Source organism: Lepidochelys kempii, chromosome 3 (genome assembly GCF_965140265.1).
Source record: "Lepidochelys kempii isolate rLepKem1 chromosome 3, rLepKem1.hap2, whole genome shotgun sequence".
Classification (NCBI taxonomy): Eukaryota; Metazoa; Chordata; order Testudines; family Cheloniidae; genus Lepidochelys; species Lepidochelys kempii.
Window position 1 is genome coordinate 443,750 of NC_133258.1, and position 13,992 is coordinate 457,741.

The following is a 13,992-nucleotide window of genomic DNA, read 5'->3' on the forward strand; positions in this document are numbered from 1 at the left end:
TTTGATTCTATGATTGGCCAAGTCTTCCCCCAACAGCATGGGGATGGGATAATCATCATAGACTGCAAAAGTCCACGTTCCTGACCAGCCCTTGTACTGGACAGGCAACTTGGCTGTAGGCAAATTGAAAGAGTTGGACTTGAAGGGTTGAATAGTCACTTGGATCTCTGGGTTGATTAAATTGGAGTCCACTGAGGAAGTGTGGATAGCTGACACTTGTGCTCCGGTGTCCCTCCACGCGGTGACCTTCTTCCCGCCCACACTCTCAGTTTCCCTCCACTCCAAGGGTATCTGGGAGGTATCTGGACCTGAGGACCTCTAGTGTGATTCCAGTGCAATGAACTGTAATCTGTTTGGGTTCTTGGGGCAGTTGGCCTTTACATGCCCCGGCTCGTTACATTTAAAACATCGTCCAGCTAACAATAAAAAAAAATGTTTAAGTACATCAGATGCAGGAAGCCTGCCAAACAATTAGTGGGGCCTCTGGCCCATGGAGGTGCTAAAGGAGCACTCCAGGAAGACAAAGCCATTGCTGAGAAGGTAAATGAATTCTTTACAGCAGTCTTCACTGCAGAAGCTGAGGGAGATTCCCACACCTGAGACAGTCTTTTTAGGTGACAAATCTGAGGAACTGTCCCAGATGGAGGTGTCAGTAGAGAAGGTTTTGAAACAACTGATACATTAAACAGAAATAAGTCACCAGGACTAGATGGTATTTACCCAAGAGTTCTCAAGGAACTCAAATATGAAATTGCAGAATGACTAGCTATGGTATGTAACCTATCATTTAAATCAGCTTCTGTACCAGACGACTGGAGGGTAGTTAATGTGACACCAATTTTTTAAAAAGGCTCCAGAGGTGATTCCAGCAATTACAGGCCAGTAAGTCTAACTTCACTGCCAGGCAAAATGGTTGAAACTGTGGTAAAGAACAGAATTATCAGACACACAGATGAACACGATTTGTGGGGAAAAGCCAACATGGCTTTTAGAAAGGGAAATCATGCCTCACCAATCTATTAGAGTTCTTTGAGGGGGTCAGCAAACGTGGACAAGGGGGATCCAAAAAGAATGAAAAGTGGGGGGCAGGGGGGAGATGAAAATGTTCTTTTTCTTGGCTGGGCCCCCTGCTGTGCACAGGGCCCCCCCCAACTCTAAATCTGCCACTGCCTACACCCGCCCAGCCCCTGCCCCGCCTCTTCAGCTCCTGGGCTCTTCAGCCCCCTCTCCCAGGCCTGGGGCTGCCGCAGGGGTCTGTCCCCACAGCCAGGCTGCAGGGAGCGGGCCGACCCACTGCGCCCGGCGGGGGAGATGCATAGTGGCCCTGAGCTGCTGGAATCTTCCTGCTTCCTCCTCCACCCTCCCGTCCTGCAAGCGTAACCCACACACCTCCTGGGCTGGGCTTCTGTCCCCTCGGGTGCACCGAGGCCACTGAGAGAGAGAGAGAGAGAGAGAAAAGGAGTCTGCCCACAGCCTTAGCTAAGCACCAGGTGGCTTGTAGCTCGTGCACTAAGCGCCAGAGGTCCCTGGTTTGATCCCGCCTGCCAGCGACCCATAAGGACGGTGTCGCTGCTGCTTCGCCTCTCCTCTCCCCAGAGCAAAATGTCCCCTGGCTCCTGCAGGGGTGGGGCGAGAAAGATGGGCCTGCTCCTGCTCCCCCAAGAGATGGGGAAGTGGGGCAGACATCCCATCAGAAAGGGTTTCCCTTAGTGGAACATCAGGGGGGTCAGATGGACTGCACCCCCAGCTGAATCGCCCAACCATGTGACCCTGCCCCTCACTGAGACCTCAGCCTCCCTCTCCCCAGCCCAGCCACACTGTCCCCCTCTGTTCTGGGGACCCCCCGCCACAGCGCTCCCACGGCCACACTGCTGCCTCCGGTTCTGCCACAGGCTTCTCCTGGATTCCCACAGCAAAGCCACGCTCAGTCAGCAGCCCCCACAGATCCTCGAAGGGCTGCCTGAGCAGCTCCTGGCCCCCTGCAGCTTGGAATACGGAGGAAATCCCAGGAGACAGGAGGGGAGCTAGTGTGCTCTTAGGCTGGGTACAGGGCACTGGTCCTGGGCCAACAACAGACACCCGCCACCCTCTGCTCTCTGGCCCTGCAGACCAACCTCCCCTCTGGCTCCCAGTTCATGCAGATCCCGCCAAACCTCAGCCCGGCCTCTCATTCAGACCACGTCACCCGCTCCTCCTCCCCATTTCATCCACTCTTCCTACACAGCCACCCCCATCTTCTCCCCGCCCCTCCCCAATGGGCCCACCCAACGGGTGCTTGTTGGGACACCCTTGTAGGCAGGCTCTGCCCCCATCCAAATCCATCCTGGAGTCCCACTGCAGGAAAAGGACTGAGAACTGACAGACTGGGGGGCCCAAGCGGTGTGCGGCACACAGCAGGTCCCTCTGGGGGCACTCCCAGATCAAGCCGTGGGTCAGCCCGCCTCTCAGCTGCGCATGTCACAGTCTTCCCCACACTTCCTCTTTGTCACTTGGACTGCGCGCTCTTCGGGACAGGGCTGAGCCAGGCCTCCTTCAGGCGAGCGCGGCGCTGGGCATGGCACAACACGCGCGGGGGGAAGCTTTGCACATGCCTATCCCTGGACGGCAACCGGGCTCCTCTCACGAGCACCTGCTCAGCAATGAGTGCGTGCGTGTCGGCATCATCCGTGTGCTCGTTTGTGCACGCGTGCCGGTTTGTGTGTGTGCCGGGGACTCGTGGGTCACACCGTGGCCCGTAATAAATAGCAAACCAGCACGGATTAACACAGACCCCGAGAAGAGCCGCTAGTGAATGTTGGCACCACTCTCGTTGTCAGCCAGACCCTTATCTGGCCTGCCTGCCTGCAAGGCACTTGGCCAGAGCCCTGGACCAGGAGTATCTGCTTAGATCCCCAGGCCAGACAGGCCCACTGCGATCAGCCAGTCTGACCCCCCTGTAGCGCACAGCCCAGAGGACTGCCCCACAGTCCTTCCGAGAGCAGCTGTTAGAAAAACAGCCAATCTGGACTGAAAAGTGGTCAGTGCTGAAGAATCCACCACAACCACTGGGAAATTGCTCCAGTGGGCAATTCCCCTTATTTCCATGGATCGTGTTGTACCGGACTCTGCTAGACTGAAGAGCTCACTGTTAACTATTTGTTCCCCATGTAGGTACCGATAGATTGTGATCTAATCGCCCTGTCACGGGGTTTACGGCTCACCAGTGGGGCGCCTCCTTGTGGTTCATCTGGGGATTAGCTCTCAACCCATGTGATACTCTCTCTTCATGACTTGGCCCTTCAGCCAGCTCACTACGGTCCTCCCCTCCCACAAAGTCCCTCTGGATAAGCTGTCTCAGGCAGTCTTCCAGTCCACCTCCCAGGGGCCAACAGAGGAACCCAGGCCCGCCCACTATTCCAGCTTCCAGCCCAGGGACCCCGTGTCTAACAACAACCAGCTACACACTCGGACCCGGCGGCTGTTTCCCTGGGCTTCCATCCAGGTGACCAGAGTTTCCTCTGCTCCCGGGGGCTATTTCACCAGGACCGGCTGGAGGCACCAGCAAAGCAAACACTGCTTGGGGCGACGCAATTCCAGGGGCGACATTCCGGCCCCCCCTTTCCCTTTCTTTTTTCTTGCTTGGGTAGTTGCACTCTCAGAACTTGGGGCAGCAAAAACCCTAGAGCTGGCCCCTGTATTTCACCTGCTCTCAGGTTCTTGCCAGAGTTTGTATTTCCCAGGCAAGACCCCAGGGCTCACTCCCCCAAGGCCACCTGCTTGTCTCTTGGCAGCGCCCCTCTCAAGGGAACAGTTGCAGAACTCCTTCCTAGAGCCTCCTCTTGTGCCTTACGTCCTGGTTTTATACTTGCTCAGCTTGCCCCTGCCCAGCTGGGCATCATCAGTGAGACTGAGCAGATCAGCCCAGACTCTCTTCCAGGTGCAGCCTGTCGTGAGGTTAATGACCCTTTTTACCTACTCAGGCCTTGTGTGGAGTAGAAACCCCCTCACGCACTCCTTAACCTTCTCTGGGTTCAGCTAATCAGGCTTAGCAATAGGCTCTAAGAGCTCTCAGGCAGGTTTTCTAATCCTTTAATCCATCTCATGGCTCTTCTCTGACCCCTCTCCAATTGAGGAATATCCAAAGCTTAATTTGTAACGTAAAAGGTGCTGGGACTCAAGCAATTTTTTACATTCGTAACTGATGCAGCCCAGAGGTGCCAGGGCTATGAGCTGCCAAGCCCTGGCACAAATTAAGCACCGTGAACGTCCTTCTTGAATTGGACACAGTATCCCATCAATGGTCGCACCAATGCCAAATAGCCTCTCTACTCCTACTCAAGATTCCCATTTATGCATCCAAGGGTGGCATTAGCCCTTTTGGCCATAGTGTCACACTGGGAACCCATGCTCAGCCGATTATCCATCACGACCCCCAAATCTTTTTCAGAGTCACTATTTCCCCGGGTAGAGTTCCCCCATCCTGTAAATACAGCCTGCATTCTTGGTTCCCAAATGTATATATTTAGCAGTATTAAAAGGCATATTGTTTGCCCGTGCCCAGCTTCCCAAGCAATCAGTACCTGTTTTCTTCATTATTTACCACTCACCCAATTGTTGTGTAGTTTTACATTTTCTTCCCGGTCATTAATAAAAATGTTAAATAGCAAAGGGAGCACCACGCCCCCCTCACCCCGCTTTCCTGGCTGCCACCTGTGGGAATCCCCAGTCGGTCACGGAGCACAGGACCTGCTCCCGTGTGCCTCCTCCAGGCCTGAGCAGCAGTGGCCTTACCCCTGTAGCCAGCCTGCGTGACTTTGTGGATGGAGATGGGGTGCCCAGGGCCAGAGTGAATAGATCCCTGCCCCACCTGGGCTGAGCCCTAGGAGGGCCCAAGGCCATAATGAGTTTGAGGGTCTCCTTCCTTGGGCTGGAGGATGCAGGAGGGCCCAGCACCCACGCCAGAGTCCTTGGTGACCTGTGGGCTCAGAGGAGCTGAGCACAGTGCAACCCCAGACAGGCCAGCACAGCTTGGCACCAGATCTCTGCCCTACACGACGCAGCTGCAGAAACAGCCAAAGCCAGCTCCCCTTCGCGCTTGGGAATGTCACGTATGTGCCTGTCTGCACACCCAGGCACAAATCCTCTCCCTACCAGCATGCATGGATGCTAGTTACCCCACCCAGCCCCCACTGGCAGCCCTCTGCCCAGGGTGAAGCAGTCAGATGCAGAGGCCTACATTTGGGGAGGAAATGGCTTTACCTCCTCAACTCACACTCCCTTCAGCTGCTCGGGCCATGAAACACCCTGCGCTGGCCAAGTCCTGCACTGTGCCCTAGTGTCCCTGCTGGGCTGCTCCTACGAGCCCAGGCACCACGGAGCCAAGTCAGGGGTTACTAATGGGTTTGCTGCATCTCTCCAGCTGGAGCCTCAGGCTAGTTCCCTGCCCTTGTTTCAAATCTCTCTGGGTCCTCTTGCATCAACCAGTCCCTCTGCCAGTCCTGTGCCTCCCATCACCTCACTCCCATGCAGCCCCTGCTCCAGGACCGGCTGGGCCGGATGTTCAAACACACCGTGCCCTGTCACTCTGGGCGTGCACTAACATCTGTGCAGGCTGGTAGGGACAGGATTTGTGCCTGGGTGTGCAGACAGGCACATATGCGACATTCGCCAAGCACTAAGGGAGGCTGGCTTTGGCTGTTTCTGCAGCTGCGTCACATTGCTCAGAACAGAGACCTGCTGCAAAAGCTGCTGTGGGAGTTTCTCTGCTGCTATTTCAGAGCTTATTCAGGAGGTGAAAACAAAAGCAGGGTGAAGGGAAAGCAATGCCCAGAGTGGTGAACACCTGTCATGGTGGGGCTGGGGCCCTGCAGGAAACCCAGTGAGTGGGAATCCTCAGGCAGTCAGGGCGCTTAGGGAGCCCTTAAAGATCTCTCCTTAGATGGGCAGGGACCACATCTCCTCTAGCCCCCAGCACAACAGGCCACAACCAACAACTGGAGAGGCACTGGAAGTGGCTACATCAGGCTTTTGCCTTTGACAGGACCTTTGCACTCTGGAGCGGAAACGGGAATGTGCTTTAAAACATCCCTGGGAGTGGGCAGTGCTGCCGGGGCTCACGGCTGCAGTCATCGTCCGCTGCTTTCATGCGTGGCCTGGGTTTGCGCCCCTTTCACATGGAAGCCATAGCATCCACCAACACTGGGGTTCACCTGGACTGCACATCCCCCTTCTGGGTGCTGCAAACCCCCAGGGCTCCACAGCCTTTCAGCCCTCCTCCAGTAGGAAACAATTTCTACTTATCGGAAAAGAAAACACCAGCACAAAGTGGCCACTTTCCAGCTGGCTCAGCAAAGGATGGCCTGGCCTGGAGAATGGCAGGGCTCCCAGTTTGGCCTAGGAGGAGGTCCACTGGGCTGGGAATCAAGGCAGCAGGTGTCCCTAGCTCTCTGCCCTTTGCACCCTTATCACTGAGCAAGGAGGCTGACAAGCATCAGTCCCTCCATCCTACAATCAGCTCTCAGAGGCTGCAAAAGGTCACAGCTGGCAGAGCAGGGAATAGAACCTATGCCTCTGCCATGGGAGACCCACGAACGGACCAGCTGAGGGAAATTTGGGCTGCTGGTACATCCTGTTCGCTGGGGCCCCACCCTCTCCCATTTAACTTTATTTACATAGACACTAAGCTGCTTTAGGGGGACCTGAACTGAGGCCCTGGTACAATTGTCTCCCCCTCATCAGCCCTGCCCATGGTGCCTCCACTTCCCCACCCTGCCTCTCAGAACGATTAGGCCAAATCTGCGTGCTTGGCTATGCAGTCTGCGCACGCTGCGAAGCCCGGTCAGGCCGTGGCAGAAGGGCTGTTGCTATGGACATCCTCAGATGCCGGTCGTTGTACAGGCTGGTTGGAGCTGGGTCCCAGGCAACGAAGCAGCTCGGTAATTTTATAGCGCACGAAGTGATCTTGGTCTTGTCCCCGCTTTCCTGCACACTGGCTTTCTGCTCCCTCTCCTGGTTCACAGCTAGGCCGCCGGCCCCAGTCAATGTGACTGTTACACACCTGAAGGCAAACTCCGCCACCGTCTCGTGGGATGTCCCAGAAGGAGACGTCATCATTGGCTATGCCATCTCACAGCAGGTACACCAGGCTCTGCCCCCAAGGTGTCTCTGCCCCTCGTCCCCATAGCCTCCACACTGCCTCCCCTTCCCTTGGGGAGGGCTTTCCCGGGAACCCCACCCCACCCGAGGGATGCACCATGAGCAGTGCTGGCCATGGGTTATGCAGGCTCCTTCTTCCTTTTCTGGCCATCCCACTGCTGGGGCATCAGCTCTGACCCCACCCATCTCTCATCATCCTCTCTGGGGCCAGCAGGCCATCGGGCCTCCAGGGGGTAGGACTGACTTGGCCCCACCCTCCTGGCCACCCCCACCTTGAAACCCCTCTACAAAAGGGGTGTGCTTCAGGCCAGTCTTGAGCCCCATCCCCTCCCTGCTGCCCTGGGCAGGGTCCCCACTCTGGGCAGGGCTTTGCGAGGGAGGAGTTTGTCCGTGTGACTGTACAATGGCATGGGGGGCTCTAGAAATACTGCTATTCACATGACTATCGCTGCCCTGCACGTGAACAGCCCAGCAGAGTCTCCTAGGAGCTCAGAGATCACCATGCCTCCACCCACCCATGCTGGCGACTTGCCCTCACTAACCCGTTTCCAGAAGGGCAGGGGAGCCCTCCCTGTGACTGACAGTGTCTCTCCCACTCTGGCAGCGGCAGGACGGGCAAATGCAGCGGTTCATCCGGGAGGTGAACACCACAAACCGGGCCTGTGTGCTGTGGGACCTGGCAGAGGACGCAGACTACATCATCCAGGTGCAGAGCATCAGCCTACATGGAGAGAGCCACGCCAGCAAGAGGGTCCATTTCCGGACCCTGAAAGAGACCGATCGCCTCCCCTCCAACAGCTCCAACCAAGGTAAGGGCAGAGCCCTTGCCACACGCTCTGGTTGGGAGATTGGTCACTGGGCCCTGCGAGAAATTCCCTGCAGGGCCCCACAGCCCACGGAAGCAGGTTCTGGGAACCGAGGGGAGTCGGGGCTGCCACGCGGGAATCCCCGTGGGGGCAGCTAGGGCTGGTGCTGTATTGCAATGCTGAGCTACACAGGAGCCCTGATTAAAGTCAGACCCCTCGCTGTTCAGCCTGCCCCCGATGAGGGGGCAGAAGGGGGGGATGGCTTGCAGAGGGGCTGGAAAGAGGCTCCTGGGGGCTCTTGGCAGGGGCTGGGCCCGGCCCTGGAGAGGAGCCATCTGTGCTCGGTGCAGAAGCCGCCTCCGCAGAAGCCTTTCGTTCCCCGCTGCTCGCTCAGGGCTCCTGAGGCCGGGCTGCTCAACGGGGGACAAGGAGACCCGGCTAGAACCACGAGGCTGTTGAAATAGCTCATGCAGTGTCCCAGTGTGGCAGGTTTGTCAGTCTGGGAGCGTCAGGAGCAGAGGCCCCAGGACCAGAGGCGAGGGAGTAAAGCCACGGCAGGACCTAGCACAGCATCTCTGGTAGTACAGCCACGCAGGCGGAATAGAGGCAAGCCTCTGCCCAGCGTGGAGCCGAGCTCCACAGGAGACACAAGGCCGGGGGGGAGACATTTCCTGCTGCACAGCCCAGACCCAGAGCGTCTGGGGCATCCTGCCGTGGGGTGGCACCTGCACAGGTTCCTCCACTAAATCCTGCGCCGAGGCAACAGAGGTGAGGGTGATACGCAGCCCCTCGCTCCTGGAAAAGCCCGTCCTAGAGAGGCGCAGCGCTGCCTGGCCTGCAGCCTTGCCCGCGCTGGACACCTGCTAACGTCACCCAAGCTCCCCCAGTACAGAGCAGGGGCAGAGCAATGGGGACCAGCTCCCTTGTCGTGTTGGGCTGCAGGGTGCTCGTACCAAGTCTCTGTTCCCACCAGCTCCCTGCAGAGGGTCAGTCCTGAGGGTGGAGCACTTTTCCCTGCTGGAGGAAAGTGATGGGGCACGCTCACTTCTCGTGAGCGCCTCCTGTTGGCTGGGTGCGACCCTGCACTTTCCATTTCTGTGCAGCCAGCGCCCCGTTGGCTGTCGCCCTGATCAGGCAGGTCCTCAGTGGCTCAGCCCCCCAGCCAAGTCACTCGGTTAATAGGTGAACGGATGGATGAACCCCTTCCGGGGGAGAAGGTCCACAAGGACCTGTCCCAGTGCTTATCTCTGGGCTTAGTTCTCAGCTACTCCTGGGCTTGATGTCCATGCCTGCCCTGATACAGAGCAGGGCCCCCAGCTTCCTGCCTGGGAGCTCTCTGCCTTTATGGGTTCTTATTGCCCCGCTCTGCAGCCAGGTCACTCCTTGCAGTTAAGTCCCCTTCCAGGGTAACAAAGTCCAACAAAAGGCTGGCCCTCTGCAGGGTCTTCAGCCCTGTTTAAACTCCAAGCCCCTTTCTTGGGCATTTAATGCCTTTTCTCCTCTCCTTGGGGCTTAGGCCACTCCTCTGGGGGGAACCTGGGCCTGCCTCACTACTCTGCATCCCAGGCTCCCAACTCAGCATCCCTGTAGACAGCAGCCATGTGCTGCTTCCCTTTAATGGTCACTGCTGCCTTCCCTGGGCTGCTTCTCACTCTGTCCCGTCCCATCACCTCCATGGGGTGTCACTGCCCGCCCGCCTGCTTCTGCTCCCAGCCAGCAACTGGAGATGCAGCCTTTGCAGTACCTTTTAACTGAGTCTGTTGTGCTCTGATTGGCTGCTTCTCTGCAGCCTCTCTAGGCAGGCCTGGAGGACCCACCTTCAGTGCTCCTGGCCTGGGGTGCGGGTGGTAGGATCGTGAGAGCCTGGTGCAGCCAGTCACAAGGATCCCTGGGCGTGTGACACTGGGGAGGTCCCACAAAGGGTTAAACCTGCCATGTGGCTGCTGCAACACTCCAGCATCTCCGTCCAGGCTGGGTCCCATCCGTCCCCCGCAGCCCGGGGCTCGCTCCGCCCCACACCCTGCTCCGGACGGGGAGCTGTGTTGATGCTCCTCGTGGGCACCGTTGCCCAGGGGAGGAATCATAGAATCATAGAATATCAGGGTTGGAAGGGACCTCAGGAGGTCATCTAGTCCAATCCCCTGCTCAAAGCAGGACCAAGCCCCAATTAAATCAAAAGGAGCTGGCTGGGGCAAGTGCGCGGTGCAGGGTGGACAGCTCGGCGCCCGACCCTGGAGCCCCAGGCTCAGCCCTCGTCCTTCTCCCCCTCCAGGCAGTGGCTGTCTGGTGAGCTCTTGGCTCACGGCCCTGCCCTCCTTGTCTCCCCAGTGACTTCTCCCAGGGGCCAGCGGGCTCAGTCCTCTTCCCCCTGGAGGGGCGTGCTGGGCTGGGAGATGCCAACCATGGGCTTCCCCATTAGAAGAGGGATTTCTGGGTAAACTGGCTGGTTTCTGAAAGGCAGCCAGCGCCATCAGTCCAGTGCCGCTCTCTGCAGGGCCGGAGGCAGCTTGGATCTGGACTGGAGCCTGAGTTTTGTCCACACAGGACCAGGTTGGCCTGACCTGTGTTAAAGGGGACAGCAGAGCCTTTGCACTGAGTGCTTTCCCCACACCTCCAGGTGCCATCCCAGTCCCTAGTCTCACCCCAGTGTTTGCCCTTGCTGACCCCTGACCCCTCTCTGGCTTCCCGTGTCGCTCTGCAGGCCCTGGCTGTGTCAGTCTCAATGGACTAAATGGGCCCAGAGAGCCCCAGACAGTAACGTGACCCTGTTGCTGTAAAACACAAAGCAGCTAAACAGCTTGCAGGCCTGACTCCAGCGACCTCGGCTTGCTTAGCACCTGGCAAATGCACTAGAAAACTCACACTCCCAGTCTGCAGAGCAACAACGCCGCCCTTCGTGCAGCACGCTGACCACCTCCGCACGCAGCCTTCGTGCAGCACGCTGACCCCCTCCGCACGCAGCCTTCGTGCAGCACGCTGACCCCCTCCGCACGCAGCCTTCGTGCAGCACGCTGACCCCCTCCGCACGCAGCCTTCGTGCAGCACGCTGACCCCCTCCGCACGCAGCCTTCGTGCAGCACGCTGACCACCTCCGCACGCAGCCTTCGTGCAGCACGCTGACCCCCTCCGCACGCAGCCTTCGTGCAGCACGCTGACCCCCTCCGCACGCAGCCTTCGTGCAGCACGCTGACCACCTCCGCACGCAGCCTTCGTGCAGCACGCTGACCCCCTCTGCACGCAGCCTTCGTGCAGCACGCTGACCCCCTCCGCACGCAGCCTTCGTGCAGCACGCTGACCACCTCCGCACGCAGCCTCCGCTCTCCCCAGCCAGCTGCCGAGGGCTGGTACTGACCCTGGACTCTGACATGAGCAGGAGGTACATCATCATCCCAGGCCGAACCAGAAAGCAAGGAGCTGCTGCTGAGCAGGAGGTGTGAGCCCCTTAGGGTGGGTGGCACATGCTGGAGTGTGGATGGAAGGGAGACAGGTGGGGCAGCTCTGTCAGCAGCCTGCTCCCCAGCACACACAGGCCTGCCAGACACAGACGCAGCCGTGCCCCAGGCCCCCCGGCTAGTGGGTATATGCCCCCTTTCCCTGGTGCACACGCCTCCCCCGACTATACCCCCATCTCCCGGGAAGAAGAGAAGGTGCTTTAACTCTCAAGGGACCGTCCGGGATCAGACCAGCCAGGCCAGCCTGCTGCCTCTGACCAGCCCCAGATGCCTCCGGGGCAGCAAAGGTGTGATTGGCTCAGGTGTCCCCTGCCCTTTACACAGCTGGGAGCTGAGGGGATGAAGCCCAGAGCCGTGTTTCCACGCCCTCCACTTGTGTCCTGTTGGCCCCTACGGTTCTGGGAGTCTCCTCTGGCTCCGTGCCGGGGCTGGGTGCTGTTTCTCATCCGCCCGCAGCCTGGTGGGGGCTGCACAACCTGACAGCCCCACCAGGCCGGGCCACTCCACGCTGCGCGGCATGTGTCTTGCAGGTGACATCACTGTGGAAGGGCTGGACAAGCAGCGGCAGCTCCAGACCGGGGAGATTGTCATCATCGTGACGGTGCTGCTCATGTGGGCAGGTGAGGAAAGGGGGAGGGCCAGTGCTCACTGGCCACCACCCAGGGTCCCACCCCATGGGCCTCTGGCCCCTCTGGATTCCATACAGGGGTTGGGCTGGAAGGCAGACATGGGTGTGAAGGCGGGCCCAGGAGATGCAGCGGGCTGTGGCTCGAGTGGGGGCGGGGGGCGGGCAGCTGTAGGTGTGAAATAAGCTTTTGACACAGTCCCCAGTGACGTTCTTGTAATGAACTAGGGAAATGTGGGCTAGATGAAACTAGTAGGTGCAAAACTGATTGCAAGACTGTACTGGAAGAGACGTTGTCAATGGTTCGCTCTCACGCCAGGGGGCATATCCCGCAGGTCAGCTCTGGGTCCAGTACCAGTCCCTGTTTTCATGAGTGATATGTGTAATGGAGTGGAGAGACTGCTTATAAAGTTTGTGGATGACACCAAGCTGGGAGGGGTTGCAACCACTTTGGAGGACAGGATTAGAACTCAAATTGGCCTTGACAAATTAGAGAATTGGTCTGAAAACAACAAGATGAAATTCAGTAAAGACAAGGGCAAAATCCACGTGCAGTGTTGCTGTAGCCGCATTGGACCCAGGATGTTAGAGATACCGGGGGGGTGAGGTAATATCTTTTATTGGATCAGTGTCTGTTGGTGAGAGAGACAAACTTTCAAGCTTACACTTGAGACCTGAAGGTGGGACAAGAACAATGAACTTAATCTGCAGCAAGGGAGATTTAGATTAGGTTTTAGGAAAAACTTTCTAACTCTAAGAGTAGTTACGCTCTGGAACAGGCTTCCAGGGGAGACTGTGGAATCCCCATCATGAGAGGTCTTTAGGAACAGGTTGGACAGACCCTGTCAGGCACAGTCTAGGTTTACTTGGTCGTATCATAGTGCAGGGGCTGGACTTGGTGAAAGTCAATTGACCCTGACTACAGATAACCAGCTGAGCCATCGAGGCGTCTAGACACTTATGTGGAGTGCTGGGGAGGAGCCGGTGGCTGTGGCACATGTAGGTACCAGTGGCGTAGGGAAGGGGAGGAGAGACGCCCTGGAGGCCAAATTTAGGCTGCTAGCAGAGAGACTGAAATCCAGGACCTCTAGGGTGGCATTCTCAGAAATGCTTCCAGTTCCAGGCGCAGGGCCAGGTGGGCAGGCAGAGCTTCGGAGTCTCAATGCGCGGATGAGATGATGGTGTAGGGAGGAGGGGTTTAGATTTATTAGGAACTGGGGAAACTTTTCGGATAGGGGGAGCCTATACAGGAAGGATGGGCTCCACCTAAACCAGAGTGGATCCAGACTGCTGGCACTTCACATTAAAAAAGTTGCAGAGCAGTTTTTAAACTAAGAGATGGGGGAAAGATGATTGCTGCAGAGGAGCATGTGGATCGGACAGAGACTTCTCTTAGAGGAGAGTCTATTGATAGAGATTCTCTAGGTTTTAGGAAGGAGGAGGGGGATGAAAGAGGATAAAGTATGGGCCAGATCAGACGAGAAGATTCACATTAAAAAGAATCTGACACATCAGGAAAGGGCAGACAAATAAACAGTGACAAGATTTTAAAATGCTTGTACACAAATGCGAGAAGTCTAACTAATAAGATGGGTGAACTAGAGTGCCTCATGTTAAAGGACGATATTGATATAATAGGCATCACAGAAACCTGGTGGAGCGAGGACAATCAATGGGACATAATCATTCATAAGAACATAAGAATGGCCGTGTTGGGTCAGACCAAAGGTCCATCCGGCCCAGTATCCTGTCTACCGACAGTGGCCAATGCCAGGTGCCCCAGAGGGAGTGAACCTAACCGGTAATGATCAGTGATCTCTCTCCTGCCATCCATCTCCACCCTCTGACAAACAGAGGCTACGGACACTATTCCTTACCCATCCTGGCTCATCGCCATTAATGGACTTAACCTCCATGAATTTATCCATTGTCTTTTAAACCCTGTTATAGTCCTAGCCTTCACAACCTCCTCAGG

At 57.2% G+C, this 13,992-nt stretch overlaps 1 protein-coding gene across 5 annotated transcripts in view; it reads left to right on the top strand.

Annotated features, from left to right (window-relative positions):
* FNDC4 (fibronectin type III domain containing 4) overlaps window positions 1–13,992 on the top strand; it is a 51,726-nt gene that overhangs the window by 22,273 nt on the left and 15,461 nt on the right. For 3 of the 5 annotated variants that reach the window (XR_012157847.1, XM_073335393.1, XM_073335392.1), the window contains exons 1-3: window positions 5,668–7,114; window positions 7,739–7,943; window positions 11,923–12,012. Coding sequence is in view for 4 of the 5 variants with exons in the window: in XM_073335393.1 (XP_073191494.1) it covers window positions 6,845–7,114; window positions 7,739–7,943; window positions 11,923–12,012 (565 nt within the window). In the remaining variant the exon portion in view is untranslated. Of the gene's footprint in view, window positions 1–5,667; window positions 7,115–7,738; window positions 7,944–11,922; window positions 12,013–13,992 lie in introns of those variants that run through there. The other 2 variants (XM_073335395.1, XM_073335394.1) reach the window with 1 other exon arrangement.